This window comes from Colletotrichum aenigma (genome assembly GCF_013390185.1).
Source record: "Colletotrichum aenigma strain Cg56 chromosome Unknown KSG_Cg56_contig04, whole genome shotgun sequence".
Taxonomy (NCBI): Eukaryota; Fungi; Ascomycota; class Sordariomycetes; order Glomerellales; family Glomerellaceae; genus Colletotrichum; species Colletotrichum aenigma.
Window position 1 is genome coordinate 4,804,540 of NW_023500910.1, and position 24,620 is coordinate 4,829,159.

Genomic DNA, 24,620 nt, shown 5'->3' on the forward strand with positions numbered 1-24,620 from the left:
TACGGCGTACCTTGTACAGTGGGCCGCCCTGCAGAAACAGCGGCTCCAGGTGAGAAGCCAAGAAGCCTCGGCCCCGATGGAGGGGTGGGACGGGAGCGAATGGGAGAGGATCCAACTCCAAACCCTTGCTGCAGCTCAACCTCCCTCAACAAACTTCTCCAATCCCGCTGGCAGTAAAAAAAAAAAAAACACCAAAGCTGCAGTCCTGCGATCACCACGGAACACAAACCCCAAATCTACCACAGCTGCCAACCGCAAGCAATCATGGTCGACCAAGTCCCGACGAAGCCCCAGAGGCGCCCCTCGTCGCCCGCGAAGAATGCGTACCTCATCTTCTACAACTTCGTCTCGACCGTCGCCTGGTCCGTCGTCCTCGGCAGGACGGTCGCCCTCTTCATGATGCGCGGCCCTCAATTCGTCTTCCTAGGTGTCGGCGATTGGACACGCTGGACGCAGACTCTGGCCGCCATGGAGGTCCTTCACGCCCTGCTTGGTGCGTACCCCTAAGACCCAAGCCAATTGCTTCAAGAACTGACGGGAATCATGTACAGGAGTCGTCCGCGCCCCCGTCTTCACGACCGTGATGCAGGTCCTCAGCCGCTTCATTCTCGTCTGGGGCATCGTCTACCCGTTCCCCCACCTCGCCCGCAGCACCTGGTACTCGTCCATGCTCCTCGCCTGGAGCGTCACCGAGGTCATCCGCTACTCATACTTTGCCCTGAACCTCAGCGGTATCCAGCCCAAGCCCCTCGTCTGGCTGCGCTACAACACCTTCTTCGTGCTGTACCCGATTGGCATCACCAGCGAGTGCGCCTTGATCTACCTTTCGACCGGCCCCTATGCGAAGCTCAACCCGTTGCTCCCGGCCATTGGCTACATGGTTTTGGCCATCTACGTTCCTGGTACGTTGGTTGCGCAAGAGAAATGCAAAGACTCGATACTAATACACGGCAGGCTCCTATATTCTCTACACCTACATGATGGCGCAGAGGAGAAAGGTCATGCGCCAGATGAAGGCCGACGACTTGGGTCTCTCCAAGACGCAGTGATTGCATTGCAAGACGAGGTTTAAAAATACAAGTGGGTATTTGGAGGCTACGTGGGTATGGATTTAGACAAAACCGGTATCTAAAAGCGCGTCCTTCGTTGCTCTGGAGGCGCAACATTCGTAATAATATAGATCAAAAGGAAACCCTCTCGTGCATCAGGCAGTTGCACTCTCTCCCGCTTCCGTGATGGCCAGCTTCGGCTCCTCGCTGGTCTCGTACCAGTCATTCGTTGTCCACTGCACGATCAGCGACGCCGCATCCTGCTTCAGCTTCTCGTACCCAGGGTTCTGCTTCGCCTCAAACATGTCTGCGGCGGTGTCAGTACTCAGCTCCACGGTCGGTAGCAGGCAACTTACTCATATGCGCCAACGTCTCGTCGGTAGCCATATCATTTACAGCCTCATTCCACACCCCAGCAGGGCCCTTCTTTGGCAGGTTGCAGAACGTGCGGTCCTTGCCGAGCACCGTCCCGACTACACTGACCTCTTTGCTGCCCGCTGCCTTTCCCAGCCGGGTGTACAGGTTGGCAAACCCGACCCCGAGCTCCCGGTTCAGCTTGACCATGTACTGCACCCTCTTCTGCAGCTCCGCGCCCTTGGCGAGACATCCGACAAACTCGAGGTGCGACGTCGCCCAAGTCAACCCCTGCGTGATCTGCTCGCGGTTGTAATACGCCGCCCCGGCGCTCGCCGCAGCAACAGCGGCGCTACCTGCCACCATGGCAATCTTGCCCCATCCCCAGCCAGCCTGCTGCTGCTCCTTCTTGGCGGGCGGTGCCGGAAGCGCCGCGACGGGAGCTTTGTTCTGCGCGGGAGAGGCGGCTTGCTTCGCGCCCCAGATGGCCGTCCCGAGGCCGCTGAGCTGCGTCATGGCGGCGGAGGCGGTGTTGTAGTGGCCCTCGGCGCCGTGGGCGACGACGCCGGGCGAGATGCCGAGATAGGGGGTGTCGAAGGCGAGCACGCCCTGGACGTAGGGGAACATGAGCCCGTTGAAGGTGGACGGGTTGTCCGACTTCTCGACGCCGTCCTCGGAGTAGATGGGGTGCTCGGAGGTGAGCCCGACGACGGTCTCGGCGGCCACGATGCCGCCCATGGAGTGGCCGATCAGCACGATCCTAACGGACGGGTCGACCGTCGGCGACGGTGTGGCGTTTGCGACCTCGAGGTCGATGACCTTTTCTAGGAGCCTGGCTGGGTGTCAGTGGCCGACCCTGGCATCATACGAAGCGGGGGAACTCACCAGTCGCGGAAACGGCTGACACAGTCTCCCAAATCTCCGCGCGTCTCATACTTTGGGTACACGAGATGCTTTACGTTGATTTTGGGGAGGGCGGCGGCAAGCTGGGCCCGGAGCTGCTCTGTAAAGCCATCCTTGTCCCCAAAGGTGTCGTCACCTCCCTGTGAAAGTGTCAGAAGCTAGTTGCATGTTGAAGTCCCCCCGACGAGGAAAACATACCTTGAAGCCGTGGATGAACACAAGAAGTAAAGTCTTCTTCATCTTGTGATCGCCATCCACGGTTGCTTTCAGTTGGATGTTCGGGACAGCTGGCTTAGCTTCAGCCTACGGGCTTGTCGGCTGACAGTACGAGGACAGTGCGAAACTGCATGAACGACTGGCCCCGCATCGCCACCCCACCCATGTGACTCCCTTCTGAAGGGCAACTTCGATCAAGCATGTCTCTCCTTCATCTTGGAGTAGAATGACGTTACTTTGAGAGTCTGTCTTCATTAGTGCTTTGACAATAAACTTGACCATGAGAGTCAACAGATTGGATACTTGCAGCCGTTTCTGAGTTCCTCCGTTGGCACTATGGCGTACCTACGGCACAGCGTGCAGGCAACGAGCGGGTAGCTCATCCCAAAACCAATCAATCATGGCTAATCCTGTCACCTGATGAGGTATGCAGGCTGCAAGAGCCGGCCACTTTATCAAGTGCGTATGCCTTTGGCTGACGCCGCTTCCATTGCATCAATTGCAACTTCGAAACTTCAACACTTCAAGATATGGGAAATGCGTCTTCTCAACGTCAAGACCAGAACGTTGGAGCAGTATTTCAACAACATCCCGAACTATGCGATACTTTCTCATCGATGGGGCGAAGAAGAGGTCACTCTCCAAGACCTCAGCGCTCCAGCTTATCAACTCATGAGAGGATATGCCAAAGTCAACGGCTTCTGCGTCTTGGCTGCGGAGCATGGCTTCGACTATGTCTGGATCGACGCCTGTTGCATCGACAAGACGAGCAGCGCTGAACTCTCTGAAGCCATCAATTCTATGTTCCGGTGGTACGAGAATGCATCAGCCTGCTATGCTTACCTTGACGACGTAGGCAGAGGTCCAGCGGACGAGAGCCAGCCCGACGTTGATGGCGAATTCAAAAAGAGCCTTTGGTTCACGAGAGGCTGGACTTTGCAAGAGCTTCTCGCCCCCAAATGTGTGCTGTTCTACGACAAATTTTGGAGGCAATTTGGCGACCGCTACTCCTTAGCTGCTGATATCAACGCCATCACAAATATCCCCATTTCTTACCTTCGTAGGGAACAAGATTTTCGTACAGCGAGCATCGCCGTCCGCATGTCGTGGGCAGCTTATAGAGAAACTACCAGGATCGAGGATAGGGCATATGCACTTCTGGGAATATTCAATGTGAACATGCCGCTTCTTTATGGAGAGGGTGATCGCGCATTTGAGAGGCTCCAACTAGAGCTCCTAAAGCTCAACACTGACGAATCCGTTCTTGCGTGGAGCCCGCTGGATACTGCCTTGAAAGAGGAACCTTCGGATGTGTTCTACAAGCGTTTCCGGATTTATTATAGCGTTATACACCTGCTATCCGCCGACCCTCAAGAAACTCAGTACTCCAAGGAGTACTACCGAGAAGTCTCACATCGACCTGAGTATCACAGGCTACTCGCTCAGAGTCCCAGAGACTTCGCTTGCTGGTCAAACATTTCCGCTATACCGATGGGTGGAACAAGCTCAGTGCCTGAAATGACGAGCCGAGGCCTGCGAATCACGCTTCCTCTTTTCCAACTTGAGAAGCTTGCCTACGGTCTGCTTGACTGTCAGATTGGGACGGATTTCAGAAAAGTCGTTGCGATTCCTCTGTTCCAGACCGCTATCAGTGATGAGTACATCCGACCAAAGCAGCCCCCATGCTTATTGGATCTCCCCTGGAGCACTACGCGGCGCATGCAGTATCGTACCATCTACATAAGGAAGGACAAGCAGGATCACCGTCTTGAGCAACCGATCTGGAATACGGATGTCAAGTGTGGGTTTGTCCGTCTCGACGCTGCACCAGATTTACCGGAGCGGTTGGTGAAAGTAATACCGACAGAGGCGGACAAGAGGCAATGGAGCAGCGTTTGCCCCGTTTCAGGTGCTGACCAGACTTGGAAACGCATTCTCTTGCACTACTCAAAGGACGACGGTCAAGATGATGGGTTCGTTGTCGTCCTCGAGCGGCGGACCTTGATCCGCGCAATATTCTCGCGTACTATGGTTCCACCACCTTTCGTCTGTCACATCGTCGCCAAGAAAAAGGATCAGTCTCTCGAAGACATGTCACAGAATTTCGATAAATCCAAAGCAGGCGACTTGGTTGTGTGCCCGGATGGACCTCGGAGTGTCACAGTGAGACGCGATGCGTTCCTGAAGCACGAAATGTTCATTGTCACGATCTCCTCCTCTTATCCATCATGTCTGCCAATCCAAACTCAGATCTTCAGAGCACCCTCACGAGGACTATTTGCTGGGGCTGGGATGAATGCGGACGCTGCAAGCAGTTACGTCTACGAAAGTTGCATGTTTAGTTGGCGAGAATTCTATTTCGTCCCCATTACGATTTTCTCTTGGGCATTGCTTAGCAGTACGGTCAGCAAAGCAGAAATTGCTGTGTTGGCCGGCTATAGTCTCTCTTACTTTGCAATACGCCTCAAAGCTCGACATGCCGCACACGCCATCCATGTGTCGAACGTCGATACATCTGAGTACGAAGTCGCATTCCGTTACTGGCCTTTGGACCTGGCGTTTGTAGTTTGTTTCACGTTTATCAACGTGTTCATCTTCATTCGCTGCTATCGGCTTGGCGAGGACAATACTGCATTGCTGGGCCTTCATCTACTCTCGATCTCCATCTGGGGTCAAAGACCTAGGACTCTTGGTACGCCTTGGAGGGAACGGCTGGTCAAGACTTGGCTGCGTTCTCGTGTATTTGCATTGAATGTGTCTATACTTCTCCTGATTCTGTCATTCTATAGCCCATTGACGGAAATGGTGGCCAAAACTGGATGAGCCCACGACGGAAGAGTTACCCGACTTGTAATATACAGACTTAGGCAGAGAACCACAATGCTTTATCAGCGTGTAATTGACCAGGATGATGTACAAAATATGACCGAGCAAAGTCAAAGCACGAGCGATCGGAGGTACAATAAGCCTTGATTGATCATCTCTAAGTATACTTCGAATCAGTCTCAATCATGTTTTTGGCATACAACTTCGATCCTTCGTCAGCAGAAGGCGATATTAGTCAATTGACCCGCAGATCACCCTTGGTAAACACGATCAATTCGCTTTTAGTACATCGTTAGTATAAACACCAAGGCCGTTAGTACGTGGCAGCCAGTCTCTGCACAAGGTACTGCCCGCTGTTGATACCCTCGTACTTCTTCTCCGCCTCCGTTGCGTAAGTGCCCGGAATGGCCTCAATGTGGCTCTTGAAGTTGGGATTGCAAAAGTATCTTTTCATCGTTAGCATCTCATCCACTTTCCTTGGTCATCTGACTTACGCAATGCTGTACCGCGGAGGGTACTCGGATCCATCCTCCGGCTTCCTTGGGGGCTCGACAACACGGTGGATCGTGCTCTTGATTGTGTCGTTGCTCCATCTCGCCAACAAGTCACCCGCGTTGACGACCACTGTTCCAAGGATGGGCGTGGCATCCACAAACTGGCCGTTGGGGCTCTTCACCTGCAGACCGCCGCGGTCATCCTGGAAGAGCAGGGTGATGGAGCCATAATCGCTGTGAGCTCCGGCACGAACCTGGCCGGGGTTGATCTTGAAAACTTCAGGGTTGACTGACGGGTAGTGCAGCAAACGGAGCGTGTTATCGCCAACATCTGTGAACCCGTCAAAGTAGTGCTCATCGATGCCCATGCCAACGGCAATAGCGCGCATGACCTCGACGTGGAGGTTCTTGCACTGCCCAAAGAAGTCAAGCATCTGGGCCTTGAATCCGTCCACGGGGCTGCCCGCATTCTCCACGGGCCACTGGTTCGGATGCGTGGGCTCGCCTTCGCGTCCAATCTCGTAGCTCTCCTTCAGGTCGGGGTTGCCAGCGCGCTCCTTGCCGACCGAGGCGGCGTCCATGAACTGGCTAACCTTCTCGCGGCCAGGGGCAGAGTACCCGCGGTTGGCCTCGGGCGTGGTCCAGCCGACGGCGGTCTTCGCGTCGTCGTCCTGGGCGAAGAAGTCGGCCGACTTGGCAAAGGTGGCAGCGCGGAGCTCCTGGCTGATGGGGACATTCTTGAGGTAGATGAAGCCGGCGTTCTGGAAGCCGTCGAGTATCTGTTTGGCGGTCTCGGTGCGTTTCGCCTTATCGCCGCTGAGGAAGGCGGAGAAGTCGATGAGCTGGGGTGCGTGAGTGAGAAGTGAAGTCGGAGATGCTTGGCGAACTCACGGGAATGAAGAGACCCTCCTTGTCTACCGCGGTGGCCGCCATTGTGATTTAGTTATAAACAGCTGAGAATGAGAATGAACACTATGAGATCGCAGAGAGTTGATGAGATGTCAGTGGTCAAGTGTATCAGATACCATTACTCGGACTGAGACGTAGAATATTCCACGGCGTCGCGATAAGGTTCACGAGCGAGATCCGTGCGGTAGGGCATTTGAGTGACTTATATTCGTCTGGTAATACAACAGGACCCTTGTGAAAGTGCGAGTTCAGGCTACCAACCACATGGCCGGCATTGACCTCAGCCCGGGCATCTAATCAGTCCAGCAGGCCAAAGCCCCTTGCTGATCCCGGCAAAGAGGTGACGGAGGAAACAGTAAGCCATACAAATCCCTGAGGGGTCATAGGTCGGCTCAAACCGGGCGAGTCGCACGACCAAGGCCATCGGAGACCTCCTACGCTGTGCTCATAATACCAACGTGTAAGACAATAAAACAGAGTGGCGTTACCCCGCCAAAAAGACGACGGAAAGATAAGGCCGGCGCGGCGCAGAGGACCGGCGAAGATAACGGCGGGGTAGGACAATCGGCAGCCAGCGCAGTTGGAGCAAGACGCCCGCGTGTGGGGTGGGCGACTTGATGCGGAGACGTGCATTTCGGATGCAACTTCATCACCTTCCTGTAAAGACATAGCCCTCGGGTAGCTGGTACTTAACTCAGGAACACGAGAATGCTCAGCGCTTAAGAAATATCCGTCTCAAAGACTCGACGTTGTGCCATTTTTCATTTCTGCAATTGCGTGTTAGCTGAGAACCTTCACGACTCGCGATTGAGCCTCGACCATTTGTAAGTCGGCAACCTCCAACGTCGCATCTTCAATTTTCAGCCAGAGACTCACATCAAGCACAGAACACATCCAAGGCGCTCCCTTCATACCCCGCACCTCACCAAACAACAACGAATACAAACATCTTTGAGCATCTGGTATAAAAAAGACAGAATGGCCTCTTCAACACCGATGCGGGTGGTAGACATCCACACGCACATGTACCCCCCGTCGTACATCAAGATTCTCGAGTCTCGAACCACCATTCCTGTTGTCCGCCGGTTTCCGCAGGACCCCGATCCGCGCCTTATCCTCCTCGCCTCGGAGCAGCAGGCCCTCGACGAAGCCACCAAGGATGCCACGGCAAAGCCCCCGGGCCGGCCGCTGACCTCTCACTATGCCTCGCTGGAGCAGAAGGTGCGCTTCATGGACACGCACAAGATCGACATCTCGGTCGTTTCCCTGGCGAACCCATGGCTGGACTTTATCGACGCCTCGGAGTCGGGCCCCATGGCGCGGGATGTCAACGAGGAGTTTGACCGCATGTGCGCTGCGCATCCCGGGCGTCTGTTCTTCTTCGCTGCCCTTCCCCTGACCGCGTCGCTCGAGACGATCCTCGAAGCCATCAACCACGTCAAGGGGGTCAAGTACTGCCGTGGTATTATCCTGGGCACGTCTGGACTGGGCAAGGGCCTCGATGACCCAGACCTGCTGCCCATCTTCAAGGCCATTGCCGCCGCCGGTCTGACCATTTTCTTGCACCCGCACTATGGCTTGCCCAACGAGGTTTGGGGCCCGAGGGCGAGCAACGAGTACGGCCATGTCCTGCCCCTGGCGCTGGGCTTCCCCATGGAAACCACCATCGCCGTGGCGCGCATGTATCTCGCGGGCGTCTTCGATGAGGTGCGCGACTTGCGCATGCTGCTCGCTCACAGCGGCGGCACGCTGCCTTTCCTCGCCGGCAGAATCGAGAGTTGCATCCTGCACGACGGACAGCTGGTGCGCGAGGGCAAGGTCGGCAAGGGTCGCCGAAAGATCTGGGATGTGCTTAAGGAGCAGATCTATCTCGATGCAGTCATCTACTCCGAAGTTGGATTGAAGGCGGCCATCGACGCGAGCGGAGCCGACAGGCTCATGTTTGGTACAGATCACCCCTTCTTCCCTCCGTTGACGACTGATGAGCAGGGTGAGTGGGAGAGCGTGAGCATGAACGCGGATGCTGTGGCAGCAGCTGTCGGTGAGGGAAGTGACCAAGCGAAGGCTATCATGGGTGGAAACGCGATTGAGATTCTGAATCTGAAGGCGGATTGAGTAATTGCATGAATTGAAAATGAAAAGTACCTTGTAATCAGAACATTGCGATGAGATTTAGTGAGACGTGGGATCTCATATGAAAAGTGGCTCAGTGAGATTCGCTTCACCGCTTTCTTCTTTTAACCAAGACCGACGGAATTATTACACACCGCCTGCCATTTCATTCACACTCACCAGTTTCTGCCGGCAATTCCTGAAAATATGCCTGTTGGCCCCGCGACCCTTCCCATCAGACATCTCAACTCTTACAAGCCCAATTCACTCACTTTTATCGATATACAAGTCAAATTACTTGCAACTACATCGCAAACCTTGCTCAATATCATCACATCAATATGGCGACCGAAATGCGCCGTGCTAACGGCACGCGCCTCGATGCGTCTCTCGGCATCACAGAGCGCATCGCCCCGAGCATGACTGCTTGGACCGGCGACATGCGCAAGAGGTGCGCAATTCCAACCTTCAAACTCAACCGTCACTAACCAAGCCCAGATACACCGACTTCCAAGTCTACGAGATCAACAAAGATGGCTCCGTCCTCCATCTCACAGAAACACGGCTCCCGCAGCCCCCTAAGGAGCCCACCCCTCCGCCGCCGGCCGCAGAGGAGAAGCAGGAAGAAGTAAAGCCCGAACCACAGCCCGAGAACGGCGAAAACGGCGAAGCTCCAGCGCCAACGATCCCCGAGATCTCTCCCGAGGACATCGCCACCCTCACCTCCCTCACAAATGAGGACTTCGCCAAGCAGCTCGTCGCAATGTTCCAGACCATCTCCGCCGACAAGAACGCAAAGGTCGAGCCCGCCACCTCACCCGCAATGGACGACAAGGACCAGCGCTCGCAGCTCCACCAGGCCGTCCGCCGCATCTTCAACTCCGTCATCGACACAACAACCGACCCAACAGGCGCCATCGTCGCCAAGATCTCCCCGCCGAGGGGCAAGGGCAGGGGCGTGCGCGGAGGCCCCCAGCAGAAGAAGAAACAGGAGCCCAAGGTCAAGGCCCCCGGCGAGGGCGAGTACTTGCACTTCACGCTCTACAAGGAGAACCGCGACACCATGGAGGCGACGAACCAGATCGCGCGCGCCCTGCGCGTCAAGCCGCAGTCCATCGGCACCGCCGGCACCAAGGACCGCCGCGCCGCGACGACACAGCGCTGCTCCGTCCGCCACGTCCGCGCCGACAACCTCATGCGCGCGAACTCGCGCCTCAAGGGCGTCACCACCGGCGACTACGTCTACGCCACCACGCCCATCCACCTCGGCGCGCACACCGGAAACGAGTTCGTCATCGCCCTCAAGGACTGCGCCGTCGCCGGGTCCCCCGACCTCCCCCACGACGAGCGCCAGTCCAAGATCCAGGCCTCGGTCAAGGCCGCCATGGAGAGCATGCACTCCCGCGGCTGGATCAACTACTTTGGCCACCAGCGCTTCGGCACCCACGCCGTCGGCACGCACGAGGTCGGCCGCATGATCCTCCAGGAAGACTTCGAGTCCGCCATCAACGCCATCATCTCCTACGACGAGGACATCGCCAAGCGCGCCGCCGGCGGCGAGGTCCCCGCCGAGGGCCACCAGCGCGACGACTTCAACCGCCACCACGCCTGCATGCTCTTCCGCCAGGGCGGCTCCGAGGAGGACGCCATGAAGATCCTCCCGCGCCGCTTCAACGCCGAGGCCAGCGTCATCCGCCACCTCGGCCGCGCCACCTCCCGCCGGGACTTCATCGGCGCCCTGACGAGCATCACCCGCGGCCTGCGCAGCATGTACCTCCACGCCTACCAGTCCTACGTCTGGAACCACGCCGCCAGCCACCGCTGGCGCCTGTACGGCGACAAGGTCGTCGAGGGCGACCTCGTGTTCGCCGACGCGAAGCCCCAAGCCGACGCGACCGCCGAGGAAGAGGCTGACGACGACACCGCCGACGCCCGCGCGCTGACCGCCGAAGAGGCCGCCTCGGGCCGCTACACCATCCACGACGTGATCCTCCCGTCCCCGGGCCACGCCGTGCTCTACCCGACCAACGCGCTGGGCGACTTCTACAAGACCTTCATGAAGGAGAACGGCGACCTTGACCCGGAGAAGATGATCCGCCGCCACCGCGAGTTCAGCCTGCCGGGCGCCTACCGCAAGCTCACCGCGCGCTTCCTCGCGGAGCCCCGCTTCGAGGTGCGCGCCTACACGGACGACAACGAGCAGATGCACCCCACGGACATGGACCGCATCCGCGCCAAGCAGCCGCCCTCATCCAAGAAGCGCAGCCGCACCGATGGGGACGACGAGCAGGCGAACAAGAAGGCCAAGCCCGACGAAGACGCCGAGGTGAAGCCCGACGAGACGATGGAGGATGCTGCGGCTGCTCAGCCCGAAGAGAAGCCCGAAGCTGAAGACAAGCCGGCGCAGGCCCCCGAGACGGATGCGGTGGCAGCCGAGCCTGAACCGGCGGCGGTCCAGAAGACGGCCGTGGTGGTGACGTTCCAGCTCCCCAAGAGCGCCTACGCGACAGTCGCCCTGCGTGAGCTGATGGGCGTCGACGAGTCCGAGGTCATGACAGCCCCTGCAAAGTCATGAGAGAGAGCACTGGAGGAAACATTTGAAGAGGCCTTTCATCAATTCCACTTTGCATCTAACCATGCCTAGACTAGATACCCCTGAAGAGATTTGCTGGGTGAAATAAAATATGTACAACGCCCTAGCCTTTGCAAAAATGACCAGACTCCCCCGTTCCGTGGCCAAGGACAATGTTGAAAAGTTCATTTGTGTACTTTTTCTCAGTTGTACCATACTTAACATGTCATCGCTCCAGTGTCATGATAACAATGCCATGCTGACAACCACCCAATACACAACAGTCTGGTGCGAAGATATCCCCGCTCCTCCCGACCGTCTCGGATACCACGACTCGTGTCCAAATAGCCCTGTTCCCTCAAAGGCGGTAGCATCGGCAGTCCTGTGCCGTGCGGTATTTACTAATTGTGAAAAATCTGCCCCTTCTCTTGCTGGTGGATCGTTAGATTTCTAGGTTCGGTGTGATGTTAATTCTTTGTTGTGGCTGCCGTTGACGGCTCGTCTCGCCTCTCTGATTGTTGCGGTTTAACTCAATACGCGTTGCTTTCGTGTGCCTCTGTAGACCAACGAGCAACGCAGTGGTGTAAAGATTCAGACATATCTCCAAATTCGGCCATGAGAGTGCACCGAAACATGTATTGCCGACTTGGTCGCTTCTGAACAAAGCCTACTTGGTCTCCCAGCCCCATACCTGCGCGAGGTATTTGGCCATGTTGACACGCTTCGACCGCATTTCGACCATCCAAGGATGCTCAAGCATTCTCCAAGGGCTTGCTCTCCGGGTGGACTCCTTCTCTAGGCTTCAAGGTGTTAGTCATGATTCAACCGCTTCTCGAGGTATACTCACCAGCACTCGATGAAGTACTTGAAGTTGTCACTCCAAAATATGTTGGCATCCGGCTCGTCCTTGAGCTTGGGGATGGGCTGCCGCACAATGTACGTAAGAAGATCGATAAGGCCGGCGCGAGGCTGCATCTCGGTGCCGTCGGCGGGGAAGGGGAAGCGATGTTGTGCCACCTCCAAGAGGGTGACGCCGGTCGACCAGACGTCGGATGTGATGGTGTATGATTGGCCAGTGATTCGCTCCGGGGCCATGTAGTAACTTGTACCGATGAAGGTGTTTGCCTCGCCCTTTGTTCCAAAGTCTCCTGAAACACCGAAATCGCACAGCTTAACGTCTCCGTTCCTGCATAGCAAGATGTTGGAAGGCTTGATATCTCGGTGAATGATGCGCATGCCGTGCAAGTACGTCAGACCGCGCAGGACACCCTCGGAGATCTTGCCGAGCACCTTCTCGCCTGTGCGACCTCCAAGCTTCTTGACCTCCTTGTAGATGCTGTCGAGAGAGCCGCCCTCGCAGAACTCCATGGCAATCGAAATGGTGCCAGTAGTGTTGTCTTCGAAAGCGCCGTAGTACCTGCAAATGTGGTCCGACGCGCACTCCTTGTTGAAACCGAGCTCTCTCACGATCTGCTTCTTAACGTCGGGATCGGGATTCGTGGTGATGATCTGCTAGCGTCAGTTTAGTTCAAGTGGTGTGTCCATATTTACGCACCTTCAGGGCGAAGACGGTCTTGCCGCCTTTCAGCTTGGCTTTTGTGACGGCACCACCGGCACCCTCGCCGAGAGAGTCGAGCTCCTCGATTCTCTTCTCCAAGCTTGCGACCCTCCACCCATCTGCGTCGAGTTCCTCAACATCCAACGTCCTGCCGCGCTCCAGAGACAGCTTGTCAAAGCCCTCCAGACCTTGTAAGCTACCATCTCTTTCCATGCCCACGCCGCCGTCGCTTCTCTCCGAGTATATGGAGCCGACAGCAGACGACGGGTCAGGCGTTCCCCTCGGTGGCGCACCGAAACCATACTGTGAGGCAAATGACAATGCCGAGTACTGAGATCCGGCCGAGGTGGGGTTGCTGGCCCTGCCATCCAGAGGGCCGAAGCTTCCTGACCTAGAGTGGGCCGCGCTGCTCTCGCTGCCACCGCTGGCTGACTGACCCACGCCGACTGGCCTTTGGGGCTGCTCATAGGGGGTTGTCTGGCTGCCCATGGGGGTTGCAAGGTGAAGGGTCGGTAGAGGAGGTCGAGAATTTACGGGTTGGGGCGCAGTACCGCCGACGGGCTTTGCATTTGGCGAAGGTGGGATCGCAAGACCGAGTCTCGGTGTGCGGGCGCCGCCGCCGGGCCTCGATCCGGGGATGGCAGGACGAAGAAGAGGAACGGGAGAGTTCATCATGGGGACGGATCCGGGCGTAGAGAGGGGAGAAGGGATTGGAGCCTGCGTGGTGTCAGTCAGCGTGCGTGTTGAGGGCCGGTGAAGTGGATGCTGGCGAGAAGCTTACCTGCTGAGGAGGGTCCATAGTCTGTGGTTGTGAGGAAGAGTTTTGGTCGGCCATTACGGCGATGTGATGTTGGGGCGGCCAGAAGGTAGTTGTTGAAGCTGGGGAGGGTTATACACAAGAGGATTCCATAAAGTCGCAAAAGGGCCGAAGCCAAGTAAACCAACGACGTAGTTGGATGTAGGTCGAAGTGTGGTCGCTGCGGTACAGGGCACGGGCGGAAAGACGAGAGCTAAGGTAGCGTGCTCGAGGGATTGTGGGAGGAAAAGCTGACGTAGCAGTTGGGGCTAGACAATGGGATTCGCGGACGGGTGGTTCCTCTGGCTCAGGGCAGAATGCGTTAGTACCCGTCGAGGTCGGCCGTTTAGGCGGTTTCGTGAATATGGGTGTCGGAGCGAGTGGAAGACGGGAAACATGCAAGGAAGAAACGACGACGACTTTGACGACCGAAAGGGCGATACGATAAGCAGCGTGCGTTCCCCGCTAGGTGTCGCCTCGGGACGAATCAAGGCTGAAATGGAGGTAGGTCTCGGTATCTGCCCACCGTAATAATGGTCGAGGTCGGAAATCGGAACGGACAGTGTTGGAGCTGGCCTTGGAAGGTGGTGAGAGGGTGGAAGAAATGCAGTCGGCCGTGGATGCGTACGCGGTTTCAATGGTCTTCAGGCCCGACGTCTGGTATTGGGACCGGGGTCTGGAAGAGGGGGTTTCTTTTCCTTAGAGGGACGTGGTGAGGGACCAGCAGCAAGCAGGCCGAAGCAGGACGACAGGGACCGACCGACGGGGAGGAGGGGAGGGGGGACCAGACCAGACTCCAGAGGGACCCGACGAGTTGTGGCGAGACCAAGGTCCAAGGTCCAAGGTCGCAGTCTTTGGGAGCGCCTGAGAGTGGGATTCAAGTGGGTGAAAAAAGGCGGGGAGCGGGCGGGACGAGGGACGAGGGACGAGGGACTTGAGCTTGGGCGCTAATTCCAAGGCCAAGTTCCAATCGACGACACCAGTCACCAGGAAGCCTGCCTGAGATGACAATGCCCTGCTGCGGTTGTGAATGCTGAATGCTGCACCGCGCGCAACACAACACTACACAACACACGTAATTGCCCAAGGAAGGTGTACCTTAGTCATCCTTGGGTATTCATCCCATCTGCACCTACGTCCGTCATGCTCTAGCTGCTAGTACAGAGTTCGAGCATCCCGTCGGGGCCTTCCATCGCCCTGCCAGGGGCTCTTCCATTGCCTTTATTGCGCCTTACATACCGCAGTACATCAATCAGGTACTTTACCCAGGTTCAGGTCACTTGGGCTGTACCTGCCGTCGCCTCGAGAGCACGAACCCAAAGTCAACCGGCACCAGAGCGACGAGTCAATGGATGAAGCTTGGAATCTGAAGAGGACCGCGCTTGGTCATTGAATTTCCTTGTCTCTTTTTCTCTCCAACGTGTGCCATACGGGACGATTACGCGCGCCACATTACGGAGTCCCTTGCGTTGAGTCGTCTGAGGTTTTGCCATTCCCACCTTGGTATTTCAGGAACGGCATCGGCCTTGAAGCATAGACCGAAATCGCCGTGCTGGTCCAAGAGGACGACATATGAGACCTGGACGGGACAGCCTGACCTGACGAGCCAACAGGAGCAAGTCTACCGGAAACAATCCACCCACGGATATGTCTATACGCATAACGTGCTGCCGGGAGAGAACAGCAGCTCTGCGGCGGAAAAACGAAAACGAGACAACAAAAGCAATGCCGCTGTTCCGACTCAAGTCAACAGTCATCCAGTACATTGACTTTCCTTGCCTCAACTTCTCGCCTCGAGACGCGTCAGGTACCTGTTGATCGAAACCATCGCAACGCAGCCACCTCGCCAACAAAGCCTAGTGTCATGTTCACTCATCGCCTGTGTGGTGAGTCGCCCATTTCATCCAAGGCTGGCTCTGGGTGCACAGTGACCCCGAGTCTGGCCAGTAACACGCAGCTCTCGGGCGACGAGATTTGGGAGGGCACTTGCGATGCATCAACCAGCATGGGGGCGTGAGAGACGACAGGGGTTGTCCTGCGGTTGGTGGTGTGTCGTCTGTGTCTTGGGCTGCCATTCGATGCCCTGCCCTGCACCCAGAGCTCGCTGCTTGTGCCCTCGAGCCTGCCTCCCATGTCGCTGACGACTGTCGTCCGTCGTCAAGCAGTCTTGAGCTGCTGCTCCTTTGCATCCTGCGTCCTGCGTCCTGCATCCCGCCCTGGCTCTCGCCTGTGTCTGCTGCACCAAGCGGGGGGCGCCCCCGATGCATCAAGACTCTTTAGTCGAAGCAGAGGCCATGGGGTGTCGATCGACAGAACAATATGGATATCCCGCCTGTTCAATCAAAGCAGACGTCGTCGGACGATGGCTTTACCCTCTTGAGCATTGTCAGCTGGATTGGCTATCAGGCCCCTCCTCGCCGCCCCTCGATAATTAGCCAGACAAATTGTTGGCAGCCAGCCATCAATCACAATCACTCCCGTCACACTCTCACACGACGCAGTCTGTCGCCTCGCTCGCGCATACACTAATTAACAACCGGGAAACCTTTTGACTACTGCACAGTGCCTGCCTGCTTGCTACCGATAAACCAAGACGGGATTGGGGTCCAAATTAATGCGGGCTTTCGGCAGCCAATCTCCATCCACAGAATTGCCATTGTGGTCCAGAGCGTGTCGATGAAACTCGCATAAGCCAGTTGACAACGTCGTTTTGTCTGGAAAATGGGGCATCTCCGGCGGCGGTAGACGAGGTGAGGGGACTGAGAGAGACACAAACGGCGTGGACATATAGGGAGGGACGGCAAGGAGAAGGGGACAGGATGGGGCACCACACGGAGCTCCCCTCGGCACCTGTGTTGGCAAGCCTGCCACCCTCCGTGTTCTTGCACTGGCTGCTGCCGTGTTTCCATTCCAAATCATTCAGGAATTGTGACTGCCATTGCGACCCAACACTACAGACCATCGGCACAGCAATCCATCCTTCTGGGCAGGTTCCAGTAAGCTGATTGCAGAGAGTCATAGACGCGACCGATGGAGGATGCAGACCGTCTGCAGCACCACCGCGCCAACATCCTCTCCACCGGTCCTGCGGCACGAATAGGAGGGGGCCCCGAGATGGAGGGGGAGCCAGATACGGACGGGAGGGACAAGGAATCCTTTGGGGTCCGAAACACCACAAATTTTTATCGTCTTCTCTTTTTTTTTTCTGCCTTTTTTCTTACCCAACGCGGCCAACACGGTAGGCGGCGGCGGCATGTCTGCGGTGTTTGGGCGTCGCGCAACTCATTTTCCTCACCGCATCGCAGCTGGATCCCGACAACCTTCGGACGAAGGCCCGATTTTACGAAGCCCTGTCCAGGACACGTACGTGGTGCACCGCTGTTCGGCGATCAAGCTGCACAGGTTGCCTGGTTCGGGGATTTGCCGATGCCTGAATCTGAATCTCCGTTCCTTGAGTTGTCTGCCTTACCACACGGCTTCGCAGTCCGTCTTGGGTGATGGCAAGGCGTTGCCGTGGCCGTCACATCACATCATCCATCTGTCGAATCCGCTGCACCGGGACCCAGATGAGAGCTCAAACTCACCGACAGTCAGACGGTACACCAAGGTGCACTCGCTTGATACGAGAAACGACAATGTTCCTCGAGATTCCCTATTGGACAAGCGCTTACACGGTTTGGGTCAGCAGTAGGTGCGCCCCGAGACGTCAGTGATCGACACCCGATTCCTTTCTGCTTTACATGCCTCGTCAATCCTCTCCACCAGCATCCCACACACACACGCACCTAACGCACTGCCGCATAGGGTACGTGCCGCAATCTCACCTGGCTTCAAAGACGCCAATGCGATCATGGGCGCGGCGGCGGCGGCCGAGTCGTCCATGTCCGAGGCTCATGCTATGCACGGGGTCTGGGGGCATAAGCACACAGCGTCCAGGAACCGGTACCTGGAGTCTGCCAAGCACATAGGGCGGAAAATGAAGTCGAGCTGGCGGCATCCCTGGACGGGAAGCAACGCTATGCTGTCATCAGCCTCAGCCCTGGGGTTGCCAGCAAAGTATTTGTGCCTGGCCGTCCAACATTTGTAGGTAGCCTGCTAGCTCACACATGACGCCAAAAGGACTGCACCGCATTGTGGAAAGGTCTTGCCTCGACTCATCATGTCAGGTCGATCCATGCGGCGCCGTCGCGTAACGCACAGGTTGCAACCCGGGGGGCCAGAGGCATTGCAGCTCCAGATGAAATCTGCAACCAACAGATGACAGTCGCTCGTCGCTGCAAACCTACCCTCTGAGGTGGGCGTCTGAGTGGTCGAAGGCTTCGTTGCAACGCTTTTGGCGCCCTGTGAATGGCTGGTGATCACTTCTCATCCGGCTTCAGTGGCTCGTTTCCCCAAGCGCGCGTCTACCCGGTCAATGCGGGGCAGTTTCTGGCTTCCCATTGGGTTCTTCCACGCTAAGCCCCTGCATCACCCCGCCTGCCCGCCCAATCCCGGCAGCTGGCAACGTTCTGAATCCGCCCAAGCTTTTTGGCTCTGGCTCCGTCAATCCAAAATTTTTGGAGGGACCCTGAAGGAAAATTCTCATACGCTGGTGCAGCGCCGCCGTCCACCCGTCACCACCGTCCACCACGAACAAGCTGCATAACGTCTCAGGTTGCAGTCGAAGCCGACATATTTTGTGATTAATCACCTCAAATGCCGTCTTCCGCAGCTCCCCGACGGCCGGGCCCCGCGGCCGACGACGAGGATCCGGCTTCCTCGTCCGCCAACTCCTCCGGCGCCGAATCCGAGTCCGACTACCTAGACAGCCCCGGCTCCCGCAAGAGACGGAGGACGGAGCCGCCAGCTGCCGAAATCATCGAGGAAGACGACGATGACGACGAGGAGGAGCTCAAGGCTGTTGTCTCTACCATCCAGGCCCCTTCGCGATTCAAGCGCGCCGCCGTCCCCGAGCAAGCACCAAAGACCGTCCTTCCCGCGCCGTCGCAAAACGCAATCACTGCGCCGACAGACCCCAACACATCATTCTCGTCCCTCAACGTGCGCCCATGGCTGGTCCAATCGCTGGCAAACATGGCCATCAAGCGGCCGACGGGCATTCAGAAGGGCTGTATACCAGAGATCTTGAAGGGCAGGGACTGTATCGGTGGCAGCAGGACAGGTTCCGGTAAAACGGTCGCGTTCGCGGTGCCTATCCTCCAGAAATGGGCAGAAGATCCCACAGCCATCTTCGCCGTCGTCCTGACGCCGACACGCGAGCTTGCGCTGCAGATCTTTGAGCAGTTCAAGGCCATCTCTGCGCCGCAGAGCTTGAAGGCCATCCTCATCACGGGTGGCTCAGACATGCGCCCTCAGGCGATTGCTCTGGCGCAGCGACCCCACGTCGTCATCGCGACCCCCGGCCGTCTCGCCGACCACATCAGGACATCGGGAGAGGACACCATCTGCGGTCTGCGGCGCGTCAAGTACGTCGTGCTCGACGAAGCGGACCGCCTCCTCGACGCCACCGGCCCCGGCAGCATGATCCCCGACGTCGAGGAGTGCCTGTCCGTCCTGCCGCCCTCGTCGCAGCGCCAGACCCTCCTCTTCACCGCCACCATTACCCCCGAAGTCCGCGCCCTGAAGGACATGCCCATCAAGCCCGGCAAGCAGCCCGTCTTCGTCTGCGAGGTCGACACCCAGTCCCTCGCCATCCCCGCGACCCTCTCGCAGATGCACCTGCAGGTCCCCGTCACCCACCGCGAGCACTACCTGCACACCTTCCTCCTCACGGACGGCAACGCCGACAAGTCCATCATCATCTTCTGCAACCGCACCTCCACGGCCGACTACCTCCATCACCTCCTCCGCCTGCTCGAGCACCGCGTGACGTCGCTGCACTCCGGCCTGCCCCAGCGCCAGCGCGTCGACAACCTCGGCCGCTTCCGCGCCGCCGCCGCGCGCATACTCGTCGCCACCGACGTCGCCTCCCGCGGTCTCGACATCCCGGAGGTCGCGCTCGTCATCAACTACGATATCCCCCGCAACCCGGACGACTACATCCACCGCGTCGGTCGCACGGCGCGTGCGGGCCGCAAGGGCGAGGCCGTCACCTTCGTCGGCCAGCGCGACGTCGAGCTGGTGCTGGCGATCGAAGGCCGCGTCGGGCGGCAGATGGAGGCGTGGAAGGAAGAGGGCGTCAACCTGGAGACCCGCGTGCTGCGCGACGCGCTCAAGGTTGTGAGCGAGAAGAAGCGGGAGGCGTTGTTGGAGCTGGAGGAGGGCAGGGAGGTGGGAGGAAAGAGGAAGAGGGCGAAGCAGAAGCTCAGGGCGTAGGTTTGCCCTTGGAATGTATGATCTTGTGCAAAATGGGAATACATGGAATAGACAAAATAATACCCGAGATTTTGAGACTGATTAGCATTTGGCGGAGATGTATGTGATCTAATCGGTCTGATTGTGCGTGAAACATAAGTCATGGATGTACCACTGGGCAGACACGGTGAAGTGAGTATGTGGCATCATGGCTGCACCTTTAAGGAGACCTCTTCACCTGGGACGCGTACGTAGTATTGCAACGTGTCGGAATCATAGTCTTCGCGATGGTTATCCTTACACAATTGTGAGTGTGAGAAGCAGATATAGGCTCACCCGCGTGTCGTGGTCAAATATAGCTTCTCAAGTACCCAGCTCCATCGTCGTCTATCATCCTCGTCGGATGATTCCTGCGTTATAGGAGAACTGTAGGAAAGTCATTTGGCTTTGCAGTTTGCTTCACATCCTTTACTTTGGACGGAAATATAATCATAATGTGCCAAAACCCATTTTTTTATAGGCAAGGAGCACACGCAGTACATTCCTGTTTGAAAAGAAAAGGGTCATGAAAGGGAACATATTAATAGTATTATACCAATCATCGTAAGGTCTCGTTTAGATATCATAATAGCGATTGAGGCAATAGGGTCATGCGTGCCGTCTGGAGTATTCATAGCCAGAGCCTCTTTTTAGCGAACAGATAATTCCTGCCTCCGCCAATACCAGTTGAATCTTCAGGCGCTATACTTGGATGCTCTCCGCGTGATCGCCATGGTTAGGGCTGGTTCCGTGGTCTGCGTGTCAATTGCTCACGAAGCTGAGGTCAACCTTTGGCTCTGTTGCATAAGGGGTTCACAAACAAGCCTCAGTCGGTCATTTCCACCCGCAACTTCTACCTACTTTGTACTGGCTTATAAATAAGAGCAAGATGACATCTGACAATGTGTTGTCAAAATGGGTGGTCGATCCAAAGATCCATCGTGGAGTTATGCTTTGTAGCTCCTACCCCCATTCTGTGTTATGGTGTTTTCCTCTGCTTCTTCCTCAAGGCTGTTGAAATTTATGTTTGCACACTCTTCCTCGACGAATGAAGCCAAGACACACGCTCTCCAACAGTGGGCATCGCGATGAGCTTGGCATCATTAGAAGTTGCACCGACAATGGACCGGAACTCACAGAGAGGAGCCGATGATTGAGATTTTTCAACTAACATTCGAACCTCGTTCTGGATCAAGAGAACACGAGGTCATCTCCCTACCAATTGCGGGTCCTCAATGCCATATTTTCACAAGGGCGAAGGAACCTGTTACAAAAGAGCTGGGTAGCCCAATATCTGAGTCGTCAGAAACGAGCAATAGCAGTTCTTGATTGACGAAAGCTGGACACTCTAGGAAGTTGGTGAAGGGGGAGAAATCGCAGGTGTCGTATAGGAGGAAGAGCTTCTACTAAACTTACTCATGTTCTAACGGTGTCCGTCACTTTCTTACGAGTGGGTGAGAACGAATAAGACAGGGACGATGACCTGCCTGAGTTGTCTCGGCTTCGATGACTCATGGGAGTCAACTCAAACACCATACTATCCAGGTGCCGAAACGCTGCTGTGACCTTTATCAAGTGTACAGAAACAGGACATAAAGCTCACATTGCCCCCGAGGTCGTTGAACTCTGACTACGGAGATCGCTTCGACATCGCCACCAGCGCAAAAAGGTTACAGTTGGGTTCTGCATAAATGAGCCAGAAAGCCAGTTTACGGACTGCATTTTCTCTTCCTTATTTCAACAACCTACACATCATTCGACGTCGTCAACGAAAACCAAATCACACGTTGCATTATCTTTCCTACATCAACAAAGCAGCTCTTAAACAACAGCAAGATATTCACAATAACCCAAATCAATATCAGCAACAAGCATACCAATTTGGCAAGGCCCAGCGACCATCGAGGTCCGTCGGCACGCCCATCCTGCGCGGGCAAACGCCCGTATTTCAAGCCTCGACCATCCGGGAGGCTATTCCACCTCAGGCCAAAGATAATGTATCTTATCTCTGCAGCCATCATCATCCCTGTCGTTGTCAACAGCCTCTTTGACAGCCAGATCCTCCTTGCACCAACCAACGGCCTCGTTTCGATCCCCTTCGCCCTTCTCAGTCTCTTGACAAGCATCATTGCTACTGCCATTTTAAAAACTGATACAAACTTTCAACCGGATAGAAGAGGCCCTTCTGTGTTGGAAGCCCTTATCTTGGTGGTTTGGCCCGTGGCACCAGCCACCTACTTCGTCAGACTGGTTGATGCAGGTAGTTCTCGTTTGGGCGACGTCCTTGCGACGACCATCATATTACATGAATGCATGACCGCTCTGATGTGGATTGCTATGTTCGCTTACATGGTCGCCTGGAGGCAGATGAGGAGGCAGCTTAGGGAGGCATTTATGAAAGCAGCTAGGAAGGCAGCTCGGGAGGTAGCTCTGGAGGCAGCTGAGTTTATATTTGCAGACTCCTTTCCGCTGCATACAAATGCTGTCCCGGACGATGAAAAGTTTTTCGACTAACACGTTGAACATAATAAGCCTCCGCCAGCTTATGCCAACGTGTGAATGTAGACGGATGGCATCACGCGATCATAGGACGTGCATTCTCTCGGGAGTAGAACGGCATGATAGAAAGTTTTATCGGCAATTAACGCAGTGTGTAGTTAAAAGTTCTTTGCTAATTATCCCTTATTTAATATTTTTTTCCTTTTTTGACTTCCAGATGAAAAGTGCTATATAGTGCGGCATCTCTAAGCTAAGCTCCACCCGTAGAGTATAAAACCATCCAGGACGTACACCCGTGTAAGCCAGACCATTAGTACCAATAGACGGAGACTACGGAGACACTAACACCGTGAACGTTATTCTTTGGTCAGATATTGCCCGGATATGCGAGACTGTCATGCAGCACTGACCCTGATGATGGCAACCCTTGCGTTCTTTTCCACGTCACAGGAGTCAAAAGCAGGATGAGCGCGCGGGACTGCCAGTGCTATGCCAAATGTTCCTGAGATCGCGTGTTTATCTTCCCGCCGTTGTGACTCTTGCCTCCTAACTTACAGCCTCACGCCTTTTGCGACCACATCATGCCGTACTTTCAGTTAGAACAGGACTAAACAAGTCAAAGAGCTTCTGGCACTATTCTGTAGTCCCCTGACATCAATCTCTGCTGGGACTAGGCGCTTCGGAGGCAGGCTAACAGAAGCAGTTGTGCAGCTTAATGACTTGCTAAAAGGAACGTAATTTCTACCATGACGGCATGATCTACAAGTGGAAGAAACGGAGATATACCAGCAGCGTTGAGAGGCGTCCGCTACTCGGATCCGTTCAGCAGTAGTTTTCAAAAGACATCACTGGCGCGCTAGACGCCCCTCGTATCCCACATTGCCGCCGTTCTTTGTTCCAAGAATAACATGGCTAACATAGCACTTGCTCATAAAGCGCTCTGCCGATGTCATGCCCGTGCTGAACACTCAGGTTCACTCCGCCCTACTCCCAAACTGGGAGACACACACACACACACACATTACATTCGTGTTATTGCATCTTTTTTCGGCTCAGGAACTTTGGGTCAACATTGGCATGTCGCATCTGCATTCCAACCCAAAATGCCATTTCAGACAGACACCCCCAGACTAACACACATGCAGATGGGTATTTTCGGTAGCACGCCAACAAATTGATTCACCTTTACCGAACGATCGTCATTTGCCGTCCCGGAGATTTGGTACCAAGACACGGGGCTAGCTTCCAGCCGCGATGAAGAAACACGTACTCTGCCGCAGTGAGACCAGGCACCCGGGTCAGCCTCAATCACCGACCCCCAACGATCTACAATCACAGATCTCAGACATAGCAACACTTGCGATAGAATGTTGTCTACATGCAACCTGCGAAAAAGAACTCCAGGACAACATCCCCTCCCTTGTGTTTACTTCCCCCCTATTAAACCCTCAGCTCATCAATATTGTAGCACAGAGAAGTCCAAGCGCAAGACCCGAGCCGGGGGGCCGCATCAATCGTCTCACCGCGGAAACGCCACCGGACAAGGCCCTGGGACCTGAACCTAGGTTTCCGGCGCCGGGGGGCGGGAGGCGTGTTCCCCGACCAATCCGCTTCCACGGACATCGCAGAAGACCTGAGGTCAGACAAGTCGGATCTCCCTCCCTCACCCAGCCAGCCTGGTCCCCGCGGAAAGGGGAGAGCTCTCGTGCGGTACACGTAGCGGGACAGGCACAAAAATAAAGAAAACCGAGACGTGATGCGGCGGACGAAGCAATCTGTTTTTGGATAGCTTCAGCTAGACAGCTTCAGCACGTAGCTCGTGTGGAGCAGGCAAGGCGTGGTTCGTGGCTCGGTCCAGACCTCTGTCAGGAGTTGAAACGCCCTTCAGACGAGTCAAAACCAGGATATCTCTCACTATCTGATCGGACCTGACGTGACGGGAGTGCTTGATCGCCCAGCCAAGCGCACACATCACCCGAGGGGGCCCGCGTCGCTGAAG

The 24,620-nt window shown here is 56.0% G+C and overlaps 8 protein-coding genes across 8 annotated transcripts; 5 read left to right on the plus strand and 3 right to left on the minus strand.

The window, feature by feature from the left end:
• Positions 1–264: 264 nt before the first annotated feature.
• CGCA056_v007112 (putative very-long-chain (3R)-3-hydroxyacyl-CoA dehydratase) lies at positions 265–1,049 on the plus strand (the record flags this gene model as incomplete). The annotated part of the gene is made up of 3 exons (XM_037322361.1): positions 265–493; positions 552–902; positions 955–1,049. The coding sequence occupies 3 exons, from the start codon at positions 265–267 to the stop codon at positions 1,047–1,049; spliced, it is 675 nt and encodes a 224-aa protein (XP_037179570.1).
• A 155-nt stretch (positions 1,050–1,204) lies between these two features.
• CGCA056_v007113 (uncharacterized protein) lies at positions 1,205–2,546 on the minus strand (the record flags this gene model as incomplete). The annotated part of the gene is made up of 4 exons (XM_037322362.1): positions 1,205–1,356; positions 1,406–2,235; positions 2,289–2,446; positions 2,505–2,546. The coding sequence occupies 4 exons, from the start codon at positions 2,544–2,546 to the stop codon at positions 1,205–1,207; spliced, it is 1,182 nt and encodes a 393-aa protein (XP_037179571.1).
• Positions 2,547–3,059: 513 nt separating this feature from the next.
• CGCA056_v007114 (Vegetative incompatibility protein HET-E-1) lies at positions 3,060–5,345 on the plus strand (the record flags this gene model as incomplete). Its single annotated transcript, XM_037322363.1, has 1 exon — positions 3,060–5,345. One exon carries the CDS (start codon positions 3,060–3,062, stop codon positions 5,343–5,345), a length of 2,286 nt encoding a protein of 761 aa, XP_037179564.1.
• Positions 5,346–5,661: 316 nt separating this feature from the next.
• hxnY-6 (2-oxoglutarate-Fe(II) type oxidoreductase hxnY) lies at positions 5,662–6,775 on the minus strand (the record flags this gene model as incomplete). Its single annotated transcript, XM_037322364.1, has 3 exons — positions 5,662–5,794; positions 5,843–6,684; positions 6,734–6,775. 3 exons carry the CDS (start codon positions 6,773–6,775, stop codon positions 5,662–5,664), a joined length of 1,017 nt encoding a protein of 338 aa, XP_037179565.1.
• Positions 6,776–7,729: 954 nt separating this feature from the next.
• Positions 7,730–8,866, plus strand: acmsd (2-amino-3-carboxymuconate-6-semialdehyde decarboxylase; the record flags this gene model as incomplete). Its single annotated transcript, XM_037322365.1, has 1 exon — positions 7,730–8,866. One exon carries the CDS (start codon positions 7,730–7,732, stop codon positions 8,864–8,866), a length of 1,137 nt encoding a protein of 378 aa, XP_037179566.1.
• Positions 8,867–9,204: 338 nt separating this feature from the next.
• Positions 9,205–11,438, plus strand: PUS7 (Multisubstrate pseudouridine synthase 7; the record flags this gene model as incomplete). Its single annotated transcript, XM_037322366.1, has 2 exons — positions 9,205–9,314; positions 9,362–11,438. 2 exons carry the CDS (start codon positions 9,205–9,207, stop codon positions 11,436–11,438), a joined length of 2,187 nt encoding a protein of 728 aa, XP_037179567.1.
• A 664-nt stretch (positions 11,439–12,102) lies between these two features.
• On the minus strand, positions 12,103–13,828 carry MKK1 (MAP kinase kinase MKK1/SSP32; the record flags this gene model as incomplete). Its single annotated transcript, XM_037322367.1, has 4 exons — positions 12,103–12,235; positions 12,283–12,944; positions 12,991–13,710; positions 13,775–13,828. 4 exons carry the CDS (start codon positions 13,826–13,828, stop codon positions 12,103–12,105), a joined length of 1,569 nt encoding a protein of 522 aa, XP_037179572.1.
• A 4,656-nt stretch (positions 13,829–18,484) lies between these two features.
• On the plus strand, positions 18,485–20,104 carry DBP8 (ATP-dependent RNA helicase DBP8; the record flags this gene model as incomplete). Its single annotated transcript, XM_037322368.1, has 1 exon — positions 18,485–20,104. The coding sequence occupies one exon, from the start codon at positions 18,485–18,487 to the stop codon at positions 20,102–20,104; it is 1,620 nt and encodes a 539-aa protein (XP_037179573.1).
• Between the last annotated feature and the right edge of the window lie 4,516 nt (positions 20,105–24,620).